The following is a 24,726-nucleotide window of genomic DNA, read 5'->3' on the forward strand; positions in this document are numbered from 1 at the left end:
AGGCCTGGGAAAAGGAAGAGTGAAATCAGATCAGAAAATGAGAAGAGGGTTCTGGAATGCAGTGTCTTAAAGGCAATGAAAACAAAGAATTATTTGACTAGGAGATGAAGCAGCCCCTCAGGAACTAGATATGACCAAAACTGGAATTGCTGAGGTCTGGCAATTAGGTGAAAGTAGCGCGGGTAGCTTAATGGAAGAAATCCAGGGGTCTAGAGTAATAGGGAAGTTGTGATATCCTGATGATGTGTAATTAATTGTGGTTATGCCAATATAAATCCAAACGGGAACTTCTGATCAAAGATAATGAAATGAGGTCAAGAGTTTTGCAAGCAGCCACCTCCACGCTACTCAGCTAGTGTCAGGGAGACTCCCTAAAATCTACAATATATTACAGCAGGCATAGAGAGCTGATCACTGTAGGCTGTTTAGTCAAGGGCTTGGCGTGCCTTCAGTAACACACAACCATTCTCAGTCAGGACTGTGTAAAATTATTCTGATTTCAGAGTGGTCTCATCACAGAAAAGATGTGAACAAAACCTCCTTCAAAGTACATTTACTGAGCCCATGTCTACACTAGGAGTGCTTTATACTATACCGGCAAAGTGGTTCTAGTGGGGATGCAGTTTATACCAGCATATGCTGGCATAGCATATTCCACCCCTCTCCCCACCCCACCAAGCAAATTAAGCTTTACAAGTAAAAGCACACTTTTTTGCTGGTATAACTACATCTACAGCAGGGGCTTTTGCTGGCACGGCTGTGTCTATCATGAGTCATGTGCCTGACCGACACAGCTATGCCAGCACAAGTTTGTAATGTAGACCTGGCTCCTATGAGAATTTTTGCTTGAAGGTGTAAATTTTATCTCCTTTCTCTCCAGAGAGTCATTTTACACTGCACCATTGATTGCAGCTGGCCTGATAGGAAAGATGTTAGGCTCCAGTTTTCTGTAGAGTTGTAAACATCAGTATATGGAGAAAGTCTAGGCAGTGGTTCTCAGCCAGGGGTCTGAGTTAGGCACCCTTTCCTTTCTGAGCCCCCCCCGCCCGGGGGGCCATGAGTAGGTTTCAGGGCGGCTGCCAAGCAGGGCCAACATTAGACTTGCTGGGGCCCAGGGCAGAAACCAAAGTCCTGCCGCACAGGGTTGAAGCCTGGGCTTGGAGCCCCGCCACCTGGGGCTGAAGCCGAAGCCTGAGCAGTGTAGCTTTGTGGTGACCCCGGTGGCATGAGGCCCCGGGCAATTGACCTGCTTGCTACCCCTAATGTTGGCCCTGGCTTTTATATGCAGAAAACCAGTTGTTGTAGCACAGGTGGGCTGCGGAGTTTTTAGAGCACGTTGGCGGTGGGGGGGGGCTCAGAAAGGAAAAGGCTGAGAATCCCTGGTCTAGGGCATGATGCTGTATCTGCTCTGAACATGCTGAATGAGGATTAGACAAATGAAGCACCTGGAGTTGCTGGCAAGTAACTGATATCTAAGCACCAGATGTGATTTTAAAATTAAAGGGTGGGGGGGGGGAGTTTACACATACAGACAAACTGGTCCTTTGACTAAATTTATGTCTTCTTGTCAAACAAATTGTATCTCCAATTACACCGCTTCGGGAAGCAAGAAGTTGTTACGGGATTATTCGAGAGACCGTCTCTGGGAGGAAAGATTTACATTATGTATACTCTCAGTCTGTCCCTCTAGCTTTCTCTTCTGGGCAACAAACAAATGAGTAAAGGATTGGGTTTTTAATTATAGACAGGTACGCCTGCAGAAAATCTACCTGATGAAAGAGGGTTTTAAGAAAACAAACATGAAGTTCTTCAGTTTCCCCGATCTGAAGAATTTAAGCCAATAGAAAAGATGAATGACACCCTGGAGCTTGCAAAATATAAAATATTCTGTATTCTTTCAGGCAAGATGCTATGGTCAGCAGTTTGGGACTCAATATGCGTACCTTCCCACCACCACCCAGCATCTTGATATGCTTCCCTCAATCTCACAAACATTAAGTAGCGGGTTCAAAGCAAAAGGTGTTTGTGACAGGAAGTTGTGACCATCTGATAAAGTAAAAAAGCAGGCTTTACTTATCGACATTCCCAGGGCTTTGTACAGGCCCTGAAATTCAAGGGGCGGAGGGCCTGTACTAAGCCACACTTTCCTCTTTTTGTTTGTTTGTTGTTGCCCTGTGGCTGCTGATCTGGTTTGTGAATGAGTCGCACGTACACCCAGTGGATGTTCAGTGTTTTATAGATGACATGGTACCTGCTGATCTTCTGTAGAGTGCAGGTGGATGAATCCGTGGTTGTACAGTTCTCCCCTCGATCTGCTGACAGAATTGGAGCTGTTCTGGAATAACTTCTGTATATTGTATGTTGACCTGATTATTGGGATGTCTACTGTATGAGCACAGTGGTTTAGTTAATAAGGAGAATTTGTTCAGAGGAACCAGACTAAGATGTAGGCAACCACCAAACTGTATGAAGAAGTTAGGCCTGCCCAGGTTACTATGGGGATAGTGAGTCTTTAGGAAAGGTAGACATATACTTAGGCTGTGTTGTTTTTTTCTAAATGCTCTGGATGGCATCCACAAAGAGGCTTAGGTGTTGCAACAGTGAGCATCATAGTTAGGGTTGCCAACCCTCCCAGTTGGCAGGAGTCTTCCGGAATCGGGCTTGATCTCCTGGAGACTACTGACGCCAATCCGGGAGATTTTAGGCTGCTAAAAAGTCCGGCAATGCAGCGGGGCTAAGGCAGGCTCCCTACCTGCCTTGGCTCCGCGCCGCTCTCGGTAGCAGCTGGCATGTCCAGCAGCAGCAGCGGCTCCTCGATGCAGGTGTGGCCAGGGGGTCTCGCCTGCTCCCCTGCCCTGAGCTCCGATTCTGCAGCTCCCATTGGCCAGGAATGGGGAACCATAGCCAATGGGAGCTGCAGGGGAGGTGCCTGCAGGCAGGGGCAGCACGCAGTGCCACCTGGCCACCTCGAGCCTAGGAACCGCTGCTGGACATACCTCAGGTGGCTCCTGGAAATGGTGGCAAGTGCCACAGAGCCGGAGCCCACACCCCGAACCTCCTCCTGCGCCTCAACCCCCTGCACCCCTGCCCCAGCCCTGAGCCCCCTCCCCCCCACACTCCCTCCCAAAGTCCGCACCCCCTCCTGCACCCCAACCCTCTGCCTCAGGCTCAGCCTGGAGCCCCCTCCCACACTCCAAACCCCTCTGCCCCAGCCCAGAGCCCACACCCCTGCCCCAGCCCGGTGAAAGTGAGGGTGCGGGAAAGCGAGGAACGGAGGGAGCAGGGCTGGAATGAGCAGGGGGCAGGGCCTCAGAGAAGGGGTGGGGAAAAGATGTTTGGGTTTGTGCAAACCCCCTCTCTAATGCCCCTGCTTCCTATCCCCTGAGTGACCCCCCACCTCCTGACAGGCCCCCCAGGACTCCCACGCCTTATCCAACCCCCACTGTTCCCTGTCCCCTGGCTGCCCCAGAACCTCCACCCCATCCAACCACTCCCTGTCCCCTGACTGCCCCCCGACTGCCCCCCAGGACCTCCTACCCATTTTTTCACTGCCGCACGTGTGCTGCTGCCACCCCCTTAGCAGGGCGCTCAGCCCTGCTGCCCGCAGGGCGGCGTGGCTGCGGAGGAGGGGAGACAGCGGGGGAGGGGCCAGGGGCAAGCCTCCCAGGCCAGGAGCTCAAGGGCCGGGCAGGATGGTCCTGCGGGCTGTAGTTTGCCCACCTCTGCACTGGACTCTGGGGGTGCATCTACACAGTGAGCAGCACTGAGTCCCGGAGCTACATCCTCGGGCTTGTGAGGCTTGTGCTATGGAAGAAAATAAAAGCTAGGTAGACATTCAGGCTCAGGCTCTGAAGTTTAGGGAGCAGGGTGGGCTAAAGAGGCAGAGTCTGAATATCTACACAGCTATTTTTAGCACTGGCCTGTAGCACTGCAAGCCCAAGTCTGTAATCCTGTGCTGAGACATGCTGCTTTGGGCAGCTGCTCGCTGTGTCCACCTACCTTGGGTCTCCCACCTCCCAACTGGGTGCCCTAACCACTGGACTAAAGAGTCATTCCCTCTCTCACCCAATGACTGTTGTACTGTGGATAAATACTTAAATTGCAAATGGAGCATGGAAGTTAGAAAGAGATTTCACTGCTTAAAAGTATTTGCTGGGAGTTTCCAGATCAATATTTCCACTGGCGGTTCAGCGGCTTATCTGTCTTTCAAGAAGAAAAGATAAAGCTGTTTCACCTATGGCATGTGTACACAGCCATGGGCGGCTCTTGTAATTTCACTTGCAAACTATTTCCTTCCTCTTTTGTTCACTGATGACAGACCAGATTTCTGCAAGGTCTCTTTTCACAGTACTTCAAAGGACAAAGGTTAGCACCATATGGGTGAGAATAAGCCCAAGAAAAACAGCCCACGGCATGCTCTTTAAAACAGAGGCTACATGCAAGGAAGGAGTTCAGAACACAAAGATTGAAATAATACTGACGTTCAGCTGCTGCTTTTTCAGTGCCATAAAGTCAGGTTTCAGAGTAACAGCCGTGTTAGTCTGTATTCGCAAAAAGAAAAGGAGTACTTGTGGCACCTTAGAGACTAACCAATTTATTTGAGCATAAGCTTTTGTGAGCTACAGCTCACTTCATCGGATGCATACTGTGGAAAATACAGAAGATGTTTGTTTTTATACACACAAATCATGAAAAAATGGGTGTTTATCACTACAAAAGGTTTTCTCTCCCCCCACCCCACTCTCCTGCTGGTAATAGCTTATGTAAAGTGATCACTCTCCTTACAATGTGTATGATAATCAAGGTGGGCCATTTCCAGCACAAATCCAGGTTTTCTCCCCCCAAACAAACCCCCACTCTCCTGTTGGTGATAGCTTATCTAAAGTGATCACTCTCCTTACAATGTGTATGATAATCAAGGTGGGCCATTTCCAGCACAAATCCAGGGTTTAACAAGAACGTCTGGGGAGGGGGGGTGCTAGGAAAACAAGGGGAAATGCTCAAATAAATTGGTTAGTCTCTAAGGTGCCACAAGTACTCCTTTTCTTTTTAAGGGGAAATAGGTTACCTTGCATAATGACCCATCCACTCCCAGTCTCTATTTAAGCCTAAGTTAATTGTATCCAATTTGCAAATGAATTCCAATTCAGCAGTCTCTCGCTGGAGTCTGGATTTGAAGTTTTTCTGTTGTAATATCACAATTTTCATGTCTGTAATCGCGTGACCAGAACACTTCAATCTCTCTGGTCACGCAGACTCCAAGGAGAGACTGCTGAATTGGAATTCATTTGCAAATTGGATACAATTAACTTAGGCTTGAATAAAGACTGGGAGTGGATGGGTCATTACACAAAGTAAAACTATTTCCCCATGTTTATTTCCCCGACCTCCACCCCCCACTGTTCCTCAGACATTCTTGTCAACTGCTGGAAATGGCCCACCTTGATTATCACTACAAAAGGTCGTCCCTCCTGTTCCCCCCCCTCCTGCTGGTAATAGCTCACCTTAAGTGATCACTCCCCTTACAGTGTGTATGGTAACACCCATTGTTTCATGTTCTCTGTGTATATAAATCTCCCCACTGTATTTTCCACTGAATGCATTCAATGAAGTGAGCTGTAGCTCAGGAAAGCTTATGCTCAAATACATTTGTTAGTCTCTGAGGTGCCACAAGTCCTCCTTTTCTTTTTGCCTTTTTAAGTAGATCAGCAAGTTGAGACAGCCCCTGCTGCCAGCACGCTCCCTCCGTCCTGAGTCCTGCTCCTGACCCCTGCTTACCCCATCTCCATAGAGCAGGGGGCAGGGGGACACCCTGACATTAGCCTCTCTCTTCCTGCGCTCCCCCACCCCCACCAGCAAGCAGGAGGCTCCTGGGAGCAGCTCCAAGGCAGAGGGCAGGAGCAGCACATGGCAGTGGGGGGGCGGGACAGCTGAACTGCCGGCAATTGGTAGTCTGCTGGGTGGCTGCTGCACAGGGAATTTAGGGGAGCTGATGGGGGGCTGCCGGTCCACCCTGGTTCCAAGCCCCCACCAGCTAGCTCCTATGGGCTGCTCTTCCTGCAAGCAGTGGACAAAGCAGGCAGCTGCCAAACAGCATTATAAGGGAGCATTGTGCAACTTTAAATGAGCCCCATGTGCCCTAATTGATCAGCAACGTAACAGCGTTAACTGGGACAACTTTAAGTGAGGAGTTCCTGTAGCATATTTTCATTGTGAGGGATGTCCCAGGTTCCATATACTAGTGGAAGACTTTGGGACAGGACAGCCTTTTAATTCTTGCTGTGCATTTAGCTCCAGTCACCACAGCAGGAGAGAGATAAGGAAGAGACAAACTGAGGCAGGGAATGGGCTGAATTTGTATGGTGTAACCCAATTAAATAAAGGCGCACTCTTGGTTCCAGTCTGAGAAAATTAAGACTTGCATTGATCAATGTGAAAAAGTGAGCAGCTCAAATTTCTAATACTGTATTAGAAACTCACTGTGGCTGAGTCAGTCACCTGGAGATCAAACTCCAGATCTCATTACAATACCTGTTGGGTAAGCAGCTGTGACTCAGCAAAGCTGCAGGTCCAATCCAGCAGTGACAGGCCTTCGTGGCATGCATCTCCTTGAGATTTGATTAGTTAGACTGGAATGTTGCAAAAGGCTAATGACTGCACACTTTTAAAAAGGTACGCCTAGAGAAGCATTACTCAGCCACTTCTCCTCCCTCCATTGAATGGTGCCACAAATTGGTTGTAGCACTATGATCACCCCACTAACCACCTCCTGCCATTGCACAGCATGCTTTGTAATTGGTCTCCCTCAGCCTCTTTCTAGTGAGTCATCCCTATGCCTGAGCTGGTGAGCACTGAGGTCATTCCCTGAAAGTCCTGTGATAGGCCCATGCCAATCAAATGGCGTCTCCAAGCAAGGGCCTAACCAGATGACCCCAAAGAAGGTTCCTAATCAAAGCTGTAACTTTAGTCTGCTTGGTGGTGCTGCCTTGTTGGGAGAATTCCCAGCTGCCTGGTAGCTCTGACAGACTGCGCCCACCTCAGCTGGCCCATCCAGCTATTCTGACAATCACCCCATATATTGACACAGCATTGCAGGCCAATGTTAGGGTGCCGCACAGTATTTATTCTGTGGCTCACTGCATCTCCAATACAATATTCTCATCAGCCTCTCCCCCTCCTTCCTCCTACTGATAACTAGAATGGATGTGGCTACTTCACCACTTTTCCCATCCTCCCATTGCTGAGAGGGCCAGGGTATGATAAGTATTTCTGCTCACTCCCTCCAGCTTAACCCTGTTCCTGGCTGCTCCAAAGGACAGAGACCGCAGTAGCCCCAGACAACTTTTAGTGAGAAAATTTTATACTGTATATTAGAGTGAGATAGAGAAAGAGTGAGCACCGTAGGTCATTAGCTGGTGTAAACTGAAGTAGGTGTGCAGGCATTGATTTACCTGAACTGAGGGTCTGATCACAGATGTGCTTTTTTATTCCCTCCCCCCCATTGTTGTCTTCTCTGCTTTTCAGTTTTTTTGATGGTCTGCTTTGGGCTTGAGGGTGCCAGTTAATGCTGTGATGCTCCCCAGGGGTAGCCCAGGTTGTGAAGCACTTCACCATCACCTGCCCGTAGCGTGAGGAAGTCTTGTCTGTGCCTGCTGTGGATCAGCTCCCTGAAACCCCCAGCCTCAGGCAACACAAGCCCTGCCTTCCAGGCCTCCCTCTGTCTGTACACATTAGCAATAGGCACACACCAACCCCTGAGTCCTCGGGAGCATTCCCTGTAGTGCCCAGCCCCTTACGCACCGAACGTTCTCAGAATTACCAGGCCTGCTGCTCCCAGAGGAACAGCACATGCCAGCTTCTAAGATTCCACTTGGGATCACCACTTTACTTAACACCACAGCACTTAGATATGTTTCTAGTGAAAGCAAGAATAAGGTCATTATCAATAAACATATATTCAAGAGAGTAAGAAGATTGGAAACACATGGTTACATACATGTTTCCTAGAGACTAACATTTACTAACAAGTTCCCCTCCTGTCCAAAGAAGCTTATCTCATCCAAAGTTCTCTCCAGTGTTTTCAGCCAGGCCTGCCTGAGACTCCTCTTCCGTGAAGTGGATGCAATTTACTTCTTCAGTGAAGGATGCCAGGGTGTCGTCTTTGTCCTCCAAATACACTAGAGCAAATCTTTGATGTGCACCTCAAGATGGGGGGGGTCTCCCTCCTCCCCCCCACTATGGACAGAGGGTATCATAGTCTGGGGGAGGCTGTGCCTCCCCAAATAGCCAGGTGTGGCCCAGTCCATGCTCTGTGCCCAGGCCCACTCCTGCTTCCAGCTCTGCTGCTCTTCCTGTGCGGTGGCCCCGGCTTGGGCTGGGGCTGCACCACCCGCCCTCCTGGCGCTCCGGGGCTGGGGAGGCTAGGGTCGCACTGCCCACCCCCCAGTGCTCCGGGGCTGGGGGCACTAGCTTGGGGTGGGGGCCAACAGTTGCAGTGGGGGCGGGGGCGCCTCTGGGCTCCGGGGGGGAGGGGCACGAAAGGGGCGGGGCCTCAGGTGGAAGGGGTGGGGCTGGAGGCTAGCCTCCCCAAGCCGGTGGTTTACGTGCCACCCATACCCCCACACAGTTTGGTTCTTCCTGTTACTATTCTCTCTCTGAAGATTTTACAGTATGTATTATCATCCAGTTTAGCCTTGCGAGAGGAGACCCATTGTGAACTATACAATACTTAATATACATGTAAACAGCCGGATAGATTAACATTTGTTGTCTGACAGAAAACCTGTTTTTCACCTTTGCTGGTGACCGGTCCATAGACAATGACTTTAAGAATGTAATTTTCTGTTTCTATACATAAATCCTTACACAACATCCGTACATGCATTTTGCAATAATCCTGATGACTAGTGTGATACTGGCTTTTATTTGAGACCTCACATGACACACTTTAGTTGACCTAGTAGCGTCCAAAATGTGCCAGGTCATTAATTACATGATCACATATTATTTGTCCACGGGATCTCTGCCTCATTCAGTGAAGCCCAGTTATTCAATATTTTTTTCTATCTTTCACATTCAGTGGGTGATCCAGTTTTCATTTACTGCACATCAACAAGCCCGGCACTGAATACACAATAATTAATCTTCTCATGGTCATACCTGTGGTGCGCTCACCATAGTATCTGAGTGCTTCACAAGCATCAATGAATTTATCTTCTCAACGCCCTTGTGAAAATAGATGCTGTTATTATCACCACTTTACAGGTGGGGAACTGAAGTATAGAGAGATTAAGACCAAAAACGTCCACTAGTTTTGGTGCACCACAGCTCTGAGCCAGAAAGACTCCTAACTTCCATAAATACCTTTGTGGGGCTGGGCGCAAGAGCCTGAATTTTCAGAGTATTTAGCATTTGTATAGGATTTTATGTTCCGAGCTCAGCTTCGGTTGTAGCTGTGAGTGCTCAGCAATTTTGCAAATCCAGCCCCAGGTGTCTTATGTTGGGCACCCAGAAATTGAGGAACATACAGTTAGTGGCTACTTTTGAAAATTTTGGTTTAAGTGACTTGCCCAGCATCACAGAGATAGAAGCAGAGAGAATCAAATTCTTCAAGGAGGCATTCAGCTGCCTTCACCATGATATCATCCTTTCCCTTCCTGTTAGTCCTGGCCTTCTTCACTTCTGAACAAATGAATCAGGGATCAGACAGTCTCCAACCCTGATTAATCCCCAGCAAAGGGTCATCGTGTGAACTCAGTGAAACAGGTGCCCTATGGAAAAAATAGCATATGATCATGTAATTAAAGCTTGTATCATAATGCATACATACGAGGGGGCTGAATTAAGGTTACATGGGCAACCTTAGTTTTAGTATTTCCTCACTTTAGAGTGCTTGACTTGGCAACCTCAACATTCTTTTAATGTAGTTACTGAATGTTGCTGTCTTTACCTTCCAGTAGTGCTTTGTGGTCCCAGCCAAGATCAAGGTCTCATAGTCCTAGGCGTTTTAGTATGGGTGTGTCTACACTTAAAAAGCTACAGCAGCAAAGCTGCACCACTGCAGTGGTGCTGCTGTAGTGCTTCAGTATAGACACTACCTGTGCCCCAAAGAGCTTACAATCGTTATAGACAAGACAAAGGCTGGGAATAACTGTTGCTAGTGTCCCTTCAGTTTTTTGTTAAAAATTCATTACTTTTTCCAGTATTCCACAGATGTTTCTATCATGCCTATCCTGAAATGAAAATCTTTATTACACTGTCTGAGGAGTGTACTGAGCACTCAGAAGCACTATATCAGGAAGATGATCTATTTGGTATTTCTAATTTATATTTATAGTATTTACTCACTCTTGGGGGAGGGGAGAATGCAAAACAAAATCATAATTACTAGAGCTGGATGGAAAAAGGTGAGTATATCATGAAAAGTGTCAAAAGATACGGTTTTTCATTGTGTTTGAAATTTTTCATGAGAGTTTTAATTTTTTTTATGAAAAAAATTGTTTAAATTTTTTCCCTCCCACTCGGGGTGGAGAGTAACCAACTCTCTCACTTTTTTCCAGTTTTAAAACCCATAGCAACATATTTTTTATGTTTATGATATTTTTAAGACACAGGAAGAGAAGGAAAGGCAAGTGTGTTCCTCCTCCTCCCCCCCATCAAAGTGAAAATTTTAGGAAAAAAATTGCAACATTTATCAAAATGAAAAATTTCAACCAAAATGAATTATATGTCGTAAAAATGTTCATGTTGGTATAAAAGGCATTTTACATCCCCTCCCCCCCCAAAAAAACAACTTCATTTGAAAGTTTTGACCAGTTCTAGTAATAACACAGTTTAATGGGAAAATCCACACCCTAGAGGATATCATGTATCTTTCTGGCAGATTTGTGCAGCTTTATCATTGGAATACAAAACTTTTAAACCCATTTAAACCCTACATAGAGGTCTTAAGTGACACACAGGTTTTATGCTGGTCCTCTGCGCAGGGTAAATTTAATCTAGAATGCATTTCAGAATACAGCACTTTGAATCCCAAATGCCTTCCAGGTCCAAGTGCTTTACATACACTAATGAACTGTGTCTTGCAACCACCCACTGAGATAGTGACCTACACTTATTCCCATTTTACAGATGGGAAAACTAAGTCATAGGCAGTCAGTAGCTCACCTGCGGTCACAATACAGAAGTCCTGACTCCCAGGTCCTTGCTTGAAACACTGGCAACAGTTCCACCCCTATAGCTTGCCCGATAAGATATTTCATATAGTACTTAACATATATGTGTGTTTGCTCTTTTTCTAGGTTGTCCAGGGTCTGGTAATTGGAAGACTAACAAGTCGCTTTACAGAGAGGAACCTGATCATGTTGAGTGTTTTAGTCTTCAGTGGAGTGGGCCTTGCTATGGTAAGAGAAGAGGTGGGATTTTTAAAAGATCCTTAGGCCTGGCCTACATTTAAAAGTTACGCTGGCGTAAATATATTGATGAGGGGTGTGGGTTTTGGGAGCTTTTTAACCAATATAGCTATACCGGTAACAGCTCTCGTGTGGATGCAGTTATATTAGTGTGATTAGTATGACTTATCAGCATAATTATCCCCCTTCCCCCTACATGCGTGGCTATTCTGACGTGAAGCACCTTTTTAACCAATATAGCCATGCCCACGTTAGAGAGGTTGTACTGCTTTAATGAAGTAAAGCAATATGGCTTTGTAGCCTAGACAGGCCCTTAGTGACTTAGGGTCAAAAGGCTCATTGACTTTCAGTGAAACTTGTATTCCTAAAGGGCTTGTCTACACATAAGTTATACTCTCAGCCTATACTGGTGCTGTTAACTCAGTACAACCCTTAGTGGATGCAGTTATAGTGGTATAAAGGTGCTTCCTATATGGGAAAAGGAATAAGCTGTATTACTATAAGAAAACTTTATCCTGCTGGAAGGCCTCATCTACCCAACAGAGTTTGCTGGCATCACACGCACCCACCCATGCCTGCTGTTCCATACAACTATGCCAGCAAAATCCCCAGTGTAAAAACAACTGGGCTGACAGAAGTGTGCTTCCGTCCACTTAGCTAATTCAGGGACATTACCGTGCTGTCAGAACTACTGTTGGCTTATGCTGTGTCTACACTAGGAGACTATGCCGGCATAGGGATACCAACCAAGGCATTGCAATGTAGATAAGCCCTAACTGTGACCACACTAGGGGTTGTACTGGTATAACTCTTTTGGTAAACAAAATCAACAGTAACAAAACCCCACAACACATTCCCCACACACCTAACCCAAAGAGTCATACCAGTACAAACCATGTTGAGAACAGGCCTGTGTAACTCGATGCTTTTGAAAATCTTACACTCCGTTTTTGCTTGGTTATGTTTCCTGAATGTCTCTGAAAGTAAGCGAAAGTTACAGGCAAAAAACCCACACTTCGACAAAAGTTTGCTGGTGATATTAGGGGTTGGTCATTTTGGTTCGTTGTTTTTAACAATCAAGATTAGTGCCTTTTTGGAATGAAACATAGAACACTTTTTGTGTACCTCAGTCTTGAACTGCCAAGACTCCAGGGTGCATGAAGTCTTGGATGAGGATAACAGAGAAAAATGACAATAGATTCAGCTGTCGGCCTTTAGAAATTCACTGAATGGTTTGGCCTTGAACCCTCTAACTAGCATTTGATTATTGTGTCATGTTGCAATGAAATGGCTGTGTTACAGTGGCAAAAATGACAAGTCTCTTTCACATACCTGTTACACTGTAACCTTGTATGTAGGCACAGAGGTTAAGTGACTTTTCCAAGAGGACATATCAAATCCATGCCAGAGTAAGGAATAGAATCCAGGTCTCCTGACATCCAGACATATACTCGAGTTATTAGGCAACACTGTGTCCCCTATACAAGTTAGAACACAGAGCTAGGAGCCAGGAAGTTCTGGAGTTTTAGTCTGAGAAAGTAAACCATCGTTTCACTGGGTGACCTTGTGCCAAGTCACCTGATTGCTTTGTGCTGACCTGTCCTTCCACCCAGAGACTGCATAAGAACCAAATTGGGTCACACAAAAGGGGTGCAAATCACCCTTTCCTTGCTCAACCCAGATAAAATGGCCTGTCTTAGCAAGGCTTCCTAAGCCCTACCAGCCAGAGAACTGAGGAATCAAAATCATGAGCACAAAATCCTACATGGGGTTGCATACTGTGCTGCCGTAAGTCCAGCATACCATTCATCATCATCATCACACACAGCTGGCCTGAAACAAGCCTAATGGATGAACTTCAATGGCACCGCCAGAGATGCAGAACCTGAGTGGAGCCCAATTACCCGCCTTAGTCTTGCTATCTCAGGAGTGATGGAGCAGGTTGATGGAAACATTTTAACATTCCTGTCCATGCACCAGACTTTAATTACCTCAGAAGCTTGAGAAATGAGTAAAGGCAATAATGAGAACATCATGAGCCAAGCAAGACGGCATCTCTCATTCAGACTCTTTGTTTAATGAATTTGTTAGATGAGGTGTCATTTAAAAGACTTGAAACCCATCCAAAGCAGTAGGAGTGGGATGCATGCATTTATTGGGCATGTTTTGAGTAATAATAATGAGGAAGACTAAAAAAGGAGTAATTTAAAGAGCATAATTTAAATTTCCTCTGGACAGATCACAGTGTTGTTGCAGGGCAGTGCACATAACTGCCCTACTTACTGTGGATTAATAAGCCATGGTTGGAAGAAATCCAGCCCAAAGAAGTTCTTACTAACTTTGTGGGGGAACTGTGCTGTGAATTCACTTCAGAGCTGGCAGTTGGGACATGCCTAGGGGGCTTGGGACAGCCTGATGGACCTGAGAGACAAGGGTCAGGAATGACTTCCTATGACAACTATTCATAGGAAAATACAGCTGCAGTCCTTTCCACCCAGGAGAGCTTATTAAAAAGTGCTCTGTTCAAGGGGCTGCCAAGACAACATCTGCATGCGGGGTGGCTTTTCATAATGGAGGTCCCGACAGGGATGAGCCTTGTTGAGGCAGCTTGTCGCAGTGTCAGGAGGGCCCTGGCTGACCCCAGCACTCAGATTACAGATCTGGGCTCATAAAATGTTTATGACTTTAATTCCCCCTTCCTCCCTTCCAAGAATGAGCATTAAAGATAGTTCAACTTAATTTTTTCCTCCTACTATGTACTTGCTATTGTTGGCCTGCCAATGGATGCCATGTGTGCAAAACAAAGCCTTTTCCTCAAGAGTGGAAGCAAGTAGAGAGAGCAGATGTTTGAAAAAGAAACCTAAACACCTCCCTGGAAGGGTTTTGGCATGTAGCACAGGAGGTGCTCTGTGGGGCTTTTCATGACCTAAGAGGATAATTTTGCAGCTTGAAAGGAGTCTAGATGATGGGTGCCTATTACCCGGGGGTTGAAGATGGGGCAGGGGTGGGCCAGCTGGGAGACGTGGGGAGTTTGAACAGCTGGGATGAGCATTCAGTGGTCAGAGAAGATGATGCTTCTCATTTGCAGGTGTGGGAAGGCTTACGCGTTAACAGGGGTCTGGGTGGTGGTGCAGAAAGGTTTGTCAGTCAAATGAGGGATGTTTTCCTCTGGGGGTGTCTGGTTTTGACTTGTCCTGCCCCTTTTCTCCTGTTTCCCATCCATTTGCCTTTGAGCCCCCATCCTGGGACCCCAGGCACAACCCTCCCTATCTGAAAAATAAATCCCAGGTTTGGCAGTCATGTTCATACTGGGACCTTCCAACCCTGATTCCTATAGAGCCTCAGTGGGGGAAAGCACTCTCCCCAGCACTCCCTCTGCTTTTAATGGTCATTCCCCACTTTTGTTGTTTGTTATTGAAGGGCCCGTCCAACATTTATCGTCTAATGCAGGAAGCCATGGTTCTGCTCCATCTACTCCCTGCTGCCTCCACACTGCCCAAGTGGCAGACAATTCCTGTGGGTCAGGGGAGTGTTAAAGCTGCATTCTCTCCTGAGATCCCTGCATGAGCTCTGGAAGCATTTGCTCTAGCAAAGTAGCTCTTATTATCCATCCACTGGTCTGAATATTTTGTGCACCAAGGCTATATTCTGTAGCCCTGACTCAAAACTCAGGCAAAGGTCCCATGGAAATTAAGGCACCTATCTACCTTTGCCTCCAGACAGGGGTTGAATATATACATACTTTTTAATCCAGTCAGGACAATGTTTTAAACCTCAGCATGAGTAGGTCATGAGTTAGGTATGTTTCTGGGCTTGTTTTCCCTCTGTAACCAAGAGACGCTGACTGGATTTTATGAAAGGAAAAGCCATGCAGGATGATCCAATGAGTAAAACTTCCAGCTTAACAAAGGATATAAATGATCTCCAGATGACAGTAAAAGAAACACACCTCGAAATTAAACATAGGATAAGAGAGTTCCAGTACAGAGTGAGGGAGGAGGGGCATTAATTTCCTTTCCGTGCTCCAGAGAAATCCATTCATTTGACCAGTAGGGATTGTGAATGAATTCAGAGCTGGTTTAGCCCCACTGCATAAGAAGTTTATTCTTGTACTTTTGTTTAAGTAATAAACTTCTGAAATGACATCTCTGCTCAGAACATGTGCAATAAGAAAATTGTTACACTCACTAATTATGCTCATTAATGTGTCCTTATTAATGTGGGAGACCCGTTCCAGATTACTGAATTCAGTGAATTCATTAGCAAGTATACTGACAAACAGGATTAGCGATCCCAAGGGTACAGTATTACATAATGTACTGTGTTCATTTATTTTGACAAGCAAAGTTTAGTTTTAATTATTTATGATGATGCATTATAATGGGTGCTGTAGAAGCCTGTTTTGTATAAGTAATGAGAACTTAATGAGACTGCACTACAGGCCCCTGCTATTAAATTTTTCCTGAGAGGTGGAGCACACAGCCTGGGGGAAGAAGGGGGGATTGTGGGAATTATCACGCTTTGTGAATTAGCAAAGCAAAACTAGATGAGGTTCTACCTTAATGTATCGGTTACAGTTTCTTACATATACTGAATGTTTATAATACTGTATTCAACACAAATTTAACACAAGTGATTTGAATGGGCTGGATCTTCTATTGGTGCAAATCTGTTTTGCTGCATCAGAGCTTCACCACCGTACACCAACCAGGAGTCTAGTGCACTATGTACTTATGAAAATCCAGGTAGGATTGTATCTCGTGCTGCGCAGGAGCTGGCTTTCTAATAGACAGGGTATATTTTGTTCTGTCACTCAGGTGCTGATGACCAACGTGTTCCATTATTGCGTCATTGCTCTCCCCATGGTATTGGCACTCTGCACTATGGGCATCATTACAGACAGCATTCTCACCAAGTCCGTCCCTCCTTCTGACACTGGTAAGACTTGTTAAAAGACGAGATTTTTTTTTTTTAATTAGACAATCTTCACACTCAGACTCTGGGCCTTGTGACTTTTAAAGCCCGAGGTTTCAAGCTGTGAGCTGGCATGTGCATAAATGCAGCTGTGCTGGTGCTGTGCTGCCAACCACGACTTAGAGCGTTGTGGGAAGAATGCCGAGTTCCCAGCACATCCCGTCAGGCATAATTTGACTAAGAACAAAGCGTAACCTGTATTAGTCCCGCATCTCTACCAGCCAATGAACGCTGGTCAGAAGGAGCAGGACTAGAGTTACAAGTGAGCCAGCGACCAGCATCAATTGACGACAGCATAACAAGAGGCAGAATCCTGCAGCCTTTACTTAGACTGAAATCCACCTTGCTGCAGAGGATCTGTGCAAAGCTTTACTTATGCTTAAGGCTTAGGTGAATCACAAGGCCTTGTGTCAGCCCTCTGCACTTAGGACAGCGATCCCAAAACTTTTTACCTCATTTCCCCCCTTCCCCGTGTCCGTGCCCCCCTCCCCCGGAGTGGGGTCACGGCTCTGGGGGGCGGGACATGGACAGGAGTAAGAGGGCTGAGGCTGGGGTCACAGCTGGGGGCAGGGCCAGGAGCCCCCTGAACTCTCCTTTGCGCTGCCCCTAGATGGGCTCGCCCCACAGTTTGGTCCACTGATTTAGGATTAAGATTAATAGATTTGGCCCTTGAAGGGGCTAGGATAAAAGGAAGAGCTACAATATTGGACAGCTAGTTAGCTTGAGTCGTATCTTAAGGTTGTCACACTTCATAGCACCCTTGCCACACTGCTGTAGTGTGGTTGTGCAGCTTTTGTTTTACACTAAGGCACATTTCTGAGAAACATGCCATTCCCTGAGAAATCCTATTCAAACAACTGCATGTAATTTATGTCAGAAACAAGGATGAGCAGGTACAGGATGAACAAAGGACTAGCTTGTACAATATTGACCAAACACTCCATTTTTGACTGTACGTTCCTCATAGTCATTCAGGCTCTTGTTGCCTGCACTTCCACTTGCAAATACCCAGCCATATGTCTGGATCCAACAAGGAAAGGTCCACACAGCTTTCCTGTCACTCAGGTGCTTCTTTTCATGCAAAACCAGGCTATGGGACACCATGATAAACAATAAATGCTCAGAATGGAAACATGGTAGCATATTCTTGTAAATGAGGGGCCCTGTTCAGCCAGAGAGTCACCATAGATATGAATCTTAAAAGGAGTCATGATTTCTGTGTATTCTAATAAAGGAAGTGACTGGCGACCACAATATTGGAGAGGAAGGGTCATGGTCCTGAAAAAGTCTTCATCTGAATGTCCGTGCCTTCCCTCAGTGAAAGAGTTCTCCCAGGATGCAGGGCCATACATATTGTACCAACATCAGCATGACACTCTGAACCTTCCTTTCCACAATGGTAGCGGGCAACTGAGAGGCTGCTAAGCCCAGCAGACTCCTGGGTTTTGCCAAGCAACCTTATTGTCCTATCTACACTGGACAAAACAAAGACTCCTGCCTAACAGCCTCGCTGTTCTATGTGAAGACACAGTGAAACTGCTGATGGTCACCCACAGAGCCAGCCACCCTAATCCATACACCCCTCAGAGGAGCAGCTACAGCTTTAGTTGCAGCTGGTTATAATACTTTTACTTAAGCTATTTTGTGATGTTTCCTTGCGCTGTTAAAAGAGTTGTTGCATTTTGCCATAGAAGAGGCTGTTCAGAGGTTCAGTGGTGGACATGTATATTTATTTCCTTCAGATGTGGCCAGAAAATGTATGCACACATCTGTGCTGCCACAGCAATGTTCTGGTAAGCCTTCCCTGGCCCCCACCATCTCTGTCCAAATTATTCTTGCTCGAAGTAGAGGGTCCTTTTGTGTGGAATGGGGCATATTAAGATGAGTTAGTGCCTATCTGCAGGTGATGCTTCTGCTCTCTTAAGCCCTGCCTCCATGGCTCCACTCCACAAATATCTGTGGAGTCGTCCTCTTTTGGGAGCTCCATAACTGGTCCAGTCAGATTCTATCCTGCACTCCCCACTCCGGCTGCAGCTTTATGGGCAGGTGTCCATACAGAGCCCAGTTGAAATTTAACTCATAGTTTGTGCAGTCTGTCAAAGGTTGTAAAGCACTTTGGGATTTTTCTGGATGAGAATGTCCCATTGTTAGCCTGATTTAAGGCTGAAATCTACCCAGCATACATTGTGAGCACTTTGAGCCATTGAATCTCTGTTAGAATTTAATTTGTTTGCTAAAACGTATTTAGTTCACATTGAGCTAAGGACAGAACTTTCCAGGACTCGATTCTGTGTGAATGAAAATCAGGAGTTTCAAGTCTTCAAGAAATGTTTGAGGGAGAGCAGTGGAGGAGGGGCAGTAAATGGCATTTAAACATAGCGCAAATCTGGAAAGCATCCAGACTGCTCTCAAAAGGCTTTTGTGAGGAAAAATGGAGCATGCGTCTCTTTCAAAGCCCAGAGGCTAACTTCAGTCACAAGTGAGCATGAGTTTAGTGGTCTCTTCGTTGTCTTCGTTTGTTTGCGTACATTATTAGGTCACACCCCACCCCCAATTCAGCAAAATTGGCAGTCTCTGCTGAAGGACAGTGGAAGGGGTGGTACTGCAACTTAGGACAAAGGTGCACTTGCAGAGGTTGTATGGAGCCCAGAACTAGCCCATTGGGAAGTGTTGCAAGAAAAGATTGTTTGCATTTGGAGAGCTGTGCATGGGCCCAGAACTGCAATGGCAGGGGATCTAGTAGGTTAGGATTGAGGTGCATTGGCAGAGTTGTGTTTGGGCTCAAAACTAGATTGGCAGGAGGTGCTGCTGCAGGTCAGGATTGTAGTTCTTTAGCAAAAGCATGAGGAGGTCGCAGTAAAAGAGGGGTCCTGAGAGTCATTCACTATCTCAAGTAGGATTTTGTTTTTAAAACTTTGTCTCAAGGCAGAGGCAACAGTGAAATCAAGAGTATCTGACCTAGCAGAGCAATTTCAATGTGTAAGATGTTTCTTTGGAGTACCTGTCTAATGTAGTATGGGTGTCTCCCAGAGAAACAATGCTACTAAAATGCCTGCCACCCATTTCTGATCTGGGGTGACACCATACTGTAGCCGTTCCACCCACATTCCAGATAAAACTATTGTCCCAACTGTACAAATGTTAAATTTACCCTACAAATTAGTCATTTCTACTTGCATTTGTTAATAAATCTCTGCCTTTTAATAGCTCTTAAGCTTGATGTGATATTGTGACATTAAAGCTTTTCACATCAAAAACACAGAAAGTGGAGTTAGCCTTGAAGATTTTCAGTTAATTTAAAGAACTCGTATTCGCAAGATCGTTCTATTCGCCAGTTCACCTTGAGGAACTCCCTTGGGAATTGTGTCTGTCTTGAGTCTCGCTGAAGGAATCTTCTGAAGATCTTTTCATTAAGAGGCCTATCCTATATTGTCTAAAACCAGTTGTTGTCTTTCCATTGATCTTAATAAGCCCTGGGTCAGGCCTTTATGATAAAGAGGGGACTCGCCCCAGATTAGAGTGCTCCTCTTATCAAAGAGCTGGAAGACTGGATAGAAGTTAGTGGAAGCCGATTGTCCAGTGAGGATTTTCTTCTCCACTGTCACCAAACATTAAAGCGTCCCTGTCCTTCCCAAATAGGCATGGGTACGGATTACCACTTGCTGAGATCATTCAGATCTCTGCATCAAATCTTGCTTTCCCAAAGTCATTTCCTAATGGGGGCTGATGTGTTTCCCACTCATTTTTTACCAGTCACTGGGGCTTTCTGTTGAAAGAGTGGACTGGAAATGATTTCTTTCATTTTCCTGTGCGGTTTTTTGTTTTGTTATTTTTTTCTTCAAAGTAGAAAGGGATTTTGCAGCATGCTGGAGTAACATCATCGGCATGGGAGAGCTGGGTGGGAGTACAGGCTAGCCCCGATTGTGACCTGTCAGCATTAAAATCCCTGGTGGAACTCAATCTCGCTTCCTAGAATGGAGATGTTGTTTCTGTGCACAGGTCCGGTTTAGGGGGCTCACTGGTTTACGGATTGACTTGTATATTCAGAAGTAAAGCTCACCATGGAGATTAAACAAATTGATCCTTAAATCCAGAGCCAGTCTCCAGCACTGAGGCATCCCCAAACTTTTGGCAGCCAACTTCTACTGCTGCATTGTGTGCTGTGCTGGGGTAACCCTGCTCTTGTGCTAAGTAGGGGAGCCCTGCTTAATCTTTCCTAGCCTTGTCTGGCTCCCCTCCTGCTACAGAGCCTACCTCCCCTCTTTTCATAACCAACCTTCTTCCTCCATTGCTCAGACTCAGCTATCAGTTGACTGGTCCAAAATATGCCACCTCCCTGATTGTTCCCTGATCATTGAATTAGGCTGCATTGTGATCTGAGGTCAGCTGTAGGACAACTCCATTAACCATAGCATTGTAACATGACATAAATCAAAAAGAAGGGAGTTGGGGCAGTCCAATGCAGCACAAAGGTGCATTAGCTAAACTAAAAGAGGGATTGAGAAACCACTGGCCCCAACACCTTTCACTTACAGAGGCCTCTGGGCCCAAGCCCTGAAGTTTACAGAAGAAGAGAGGTTGGGAAGACTGAGGTAGGAAGATGGCTGAATCAGCAATCGTAGGCAAGGCAGGTAACTGCGTAGGACAAGGAATGATGGGTGGCTGGGAGGGGAATAAAGGAAGGGAGAAGGAGAGTGGGCCACTTGTAGTGAAGGGAGAATAGCGAAAGGTGCAAAGATGCAAGAGCTTTGGGGGAAGGGTAGTGTGTGGAGAAGCCAGAATAAAAGGATGAGAAAAAGTTTGTGGATTTGAATTTATGCAGCACTTGGCTGCTTCTACATTGGACTGAGCTGTACAGAGCATTGCAGATGTTTTTGCTAATGTACTGATCCTCAGACACTTGTTAGGCAGTTAACATTCTGAGAGCAGTAAATTCAGATTTCAAACTGCCTAAAGATCAGAGGTGGTTCGTACTGGAGGATCTAATTTGGAGCCATCTGGTTCTTTGGGAAACAGAAATTATCTTTCAGCAAAATAAACCTTTCAGAGGTGCAGACCTGGAGCCTGAGCCTGTTTAGATGATGGATAGCTGATTAAACATACACACGCAACCCACCCACACAGCACAAAGTGCCAGCTCAACTGTTGGGAGCCAGTTTGGCTGCTGTATATAGTAATTAGTCTAGTTCAAATGCCTGGAGGGGAAAAAAAATGTAGAAGTTGCCCAGGAAGCTTGGTGGCTGTGTGATTGCTCCCACTGGGAGAGGTCAATTTTGGGGATCCACCCAGCTCATTGATGGGGAGCAGTACTCAATGTCTGGCAGAAAATTTTTTCGAAGACACACATGCATACTACTCCCCCTCCTATTGACTCCCTTCTCAACTAGCATTATGAATAGAAGTACAGCAGGCTTGGATCTGCATTAGACTGAGGACTGGTCAGATTTCCTCTAATTCACACTCCCCTAAAGACTTTTGGACTCAGTTCTGTTCCAGTTACATGGTCCTCCATCACTTTATAACTAGTAGAATCAAGTAGTACATTTGTGCTCACATTTAGCTAGGCAGGGCCTCCATGTACGGTGCCACACCTGGCAGCAGGATCTTTATATAAAGTCAAAATGCCTACATCCAGAGTTCTCTCTCACCTGTGCAAACAGCAAAACAAACATACCAATATTTAAAATGGTCAAAATGTGACCAAAGTCTAAGCTTAGCTCACAAGCTGCCTCCCTTCTCCTTCCCTGATGTCCTGTTCTAAGGCTTTTCATTTTGGTGCTATACTGGTTTTCCTATATGAATAGCAGGATAACGTGCCTGCACCCTACCACATGTGCGCTAATATTCCATGTCCATTCATCTGCATGTGCACATGCAAGTGGCCCTACTTTGCCAAGTAGTAAGTGCTTTCTTTTTGCCTGTGGCTCCTGCTCCCTTTAAGCTCCCAGCATGGCACAAGAATCTGGTGGAGCTGGATACAATGCATGTGTTCATTCATATTGAAGCAATCTTGGTTTGTGATGAGGCTTTTTTAGGGCATCATCTTTTGAACAGACTAGTTAGAACCCAGCCTCCCAGAGCCAAGTTGCTATACTGCAAATCCTTAACATCCCATATCCTGAGCAAGAGGACAAATTGTGATAGGTTGTTTTAGTAAGGTGGAGATGCACTAGTAGCTGTCTCATCTAATTATTGTATTAGAAAAGTCTGATCTTCCAAGCTTTGCAAGTGACAGAGTACTAAAGTGTAAATTACCACACCCTTAATTAAATAAATGTTCCCAGTTGCAAGCCTAACTAAGAGGACTACTTCCAGAATCAGAACCTAGCTCCCAGTATTGGACACTGAATTCTTTCTTGAAGAGTGCAGAATCTGATTGCCCTTTACTACAGTATTCCTGTTGTGTGAACACTGCAGTGGAGAGTTGAGATGGCTCACAGTGGAAGTTACACACTTCTGGAGACACAGAGTCCATGTAAATTATGTCTGTTCAACAAACTGTCATTAAAGCTTTGTAATTAGAATTAATCTGTAGTTTCTGTATACCCTTTTTCTCTCCCCTCTTCTGTAGGTGCCATGCTTGGGCTATGTGCATCTGTTCCTCCCCTGACACGGACCGTGGGCCCAACACTAGGTGGAATTTTGTACAAGATGTTTGGAGTCTCAGCCTTTGGTTATTTGCAACTGACTGTCAATATAGCTCTGTTTTTGTATATTTTTAATAATAAAGTACCCCAGAAAGAGGAGAGAGTTCAGTAAGCCAGGCTACATGTAAGTCTACTTTATCTACAAAAACTAAAATGTGCAATGTTTATATATAGATTATATATCAGGACTTTTGCCTCCATTAACCCAGATTGAAAATAAAATCAGCCTTAAACCAGCACTATGCATTTCAGTAGCGTATACAGTAACTTTTGCTATTGAAGCAGTTTACAAAGCCTTAGTAAATGATATTCCACACCGTTGATAGTTTGCAGACTCTTCTGGGCTCCACACATAAGTGTGTACTACACAATTACAAGAGGTAGGACCCTATCCTTGGTTGATGTAAATCAGCCTAGTTCCATTGAAGTCAATGAACCCAGTGAGGATACAGCCCTCTCTCTTTAGGAGTAATGTGGAGGTCAGGTTGTTTTTACAGTGCTTAGCACAATGAGGCTCAGATCCTCATTTAGGCCTCTGATCAATACAACAATATCAAGTGCGAATAGTTACAGAAGTTCCAGCAACTGCATTTCAGCCACCCCCACTTACAGGTGTGGGTCTATCCTCTCTTACACTGTAGAATGGAAGTAAAGGCAGGTCATCCAGATTTTTTCAGACGTGGTGTCCTAAAGACCAGTTGAATCCATATTTAAGTCATGCTTTAACCCCACCTGGAGAAAAAAGAAACCCACCCCTCTTTAGGAGGGTATTCCAGGCTGCAGTACAGGTAACTGAAAAACCTGTAGGTTCAGGAAACCTAAGTACTGTATCCTGCTTTAAGGCACAAACCCCTCAATGCAGAGCATTTCTCCCCACCAGCCTATACATAGGGGATCAGAACCAAGACTTTCTTCAAGCTGGTCCAACCAACAGATAGCTGAAACCTATTTCATCCAGTGGGAAAAAAGCAGCTAGTCCATAACTTATAAAGCCTCCTAAGTAGTTTATAGCCATAGCATTTCCCAGTTTTTGGATGAGCAAGCACTTCCCTTTTAAGCCACACCCTCCACTAGCTCCTTATTAGAACTATGCTTTAATTGGCCCCTAATTAACCCTCCTACATGCTGTTCACAGGATAATCTTTGTAGTTTCCACCAATACTCTCTGGTCTCCTTCAAGCAAGACTCTGTGGAAGTCAGTGGGAACTTTACCTAATTAAGGATTTCAGTTTCAGACCATTAGTAAGAAACACTACACAGGAAAAATCTTACAAGGAAAAATGCATTTGGCACTGAAACTGAGTTGCACTTCCCCTTTCTAGCTGCAGAGAAGGGATAGCTGTATGTTAACAGAATTTCTCTCAAGGAAATGTAGATTAATTAGTGACAAGTCTCATAAGACCTGATTTTCATAAGCACGGTACCAAGAAGTTCAGCTATTTCTCCAACCCTTGGGCTCTGCAAAGTGTCCTAAGAAGAAGCTGATAAAACAGTACTTCCTGCCTCTGGTTAGGCTGGAAATCCCTTGAGAACAGCCTCTTCCATTCAGCATGGCTGATCCTGGCTGGATCTAGAAACTGAAAAGTTGCATATAGAGATGTGAAATATCAGGGAACTTATTATATAAACCTTTCCAAACCCCTGAGATTATATAGATTGGTCTTTATTTTATCCTGAACCAGTTCAGTTATCCC

The 24,726-nt window shown here is 45.5% G+C and overlaps 1 protein-coding gene across 8 annotated transcripts in view; it reads left to right on the forward strand.

Annotated features, from left to right (window-relative positions):
• Positions 1-23,269, forward strand: part of SLC67A1 (solute carrier family 67 member 1) — a 141,202-nt gene extending 117,933 nt beyond the window's left edge. For 7 of the 8 annotated variants that reach the window (XM_073347278.1, XM_073347274.2, XM_073347279.2 and 4 more), the window contains 3 exons: positions 11,301-11,402; positions 16,229-16,349; positions 22,957-23,269. In XM_073347278.1, coding sequence (XP_073203379.1) covers positions 11,301-11,402; positions 16,229-16,349; positions 22,957-23,144 — 411 coding nt within the window. In that variant the 3' untranslated portion in view covers positions 23,145-23,269. The remainder of the gene's footprint in view (positions 1-11,300; positions 11,403-16,228; positions 16,350-22,956) is intronic. The other variant, XM_078853174.1, reaches the window with a different exon arrangement.
• The last annotated feature ends 1,457 nt before the right edge of the window (positions 23,270-24,726 follow it).

This window comes from Lepidochelys kempii, chromosome 6 (genome assembly GCF_965140285.1).
Source record: "Lepidochelys kempii isolate rLepKem1 chromosome 6, rLepKem1.hap1, whole genome shotgun sequence".
Lineage (NCBI taxonomy): Eukaryota > Metazoa > Chordata > Testudines > Cheloniidae > Lepidochelys > Lepidochelys kempii.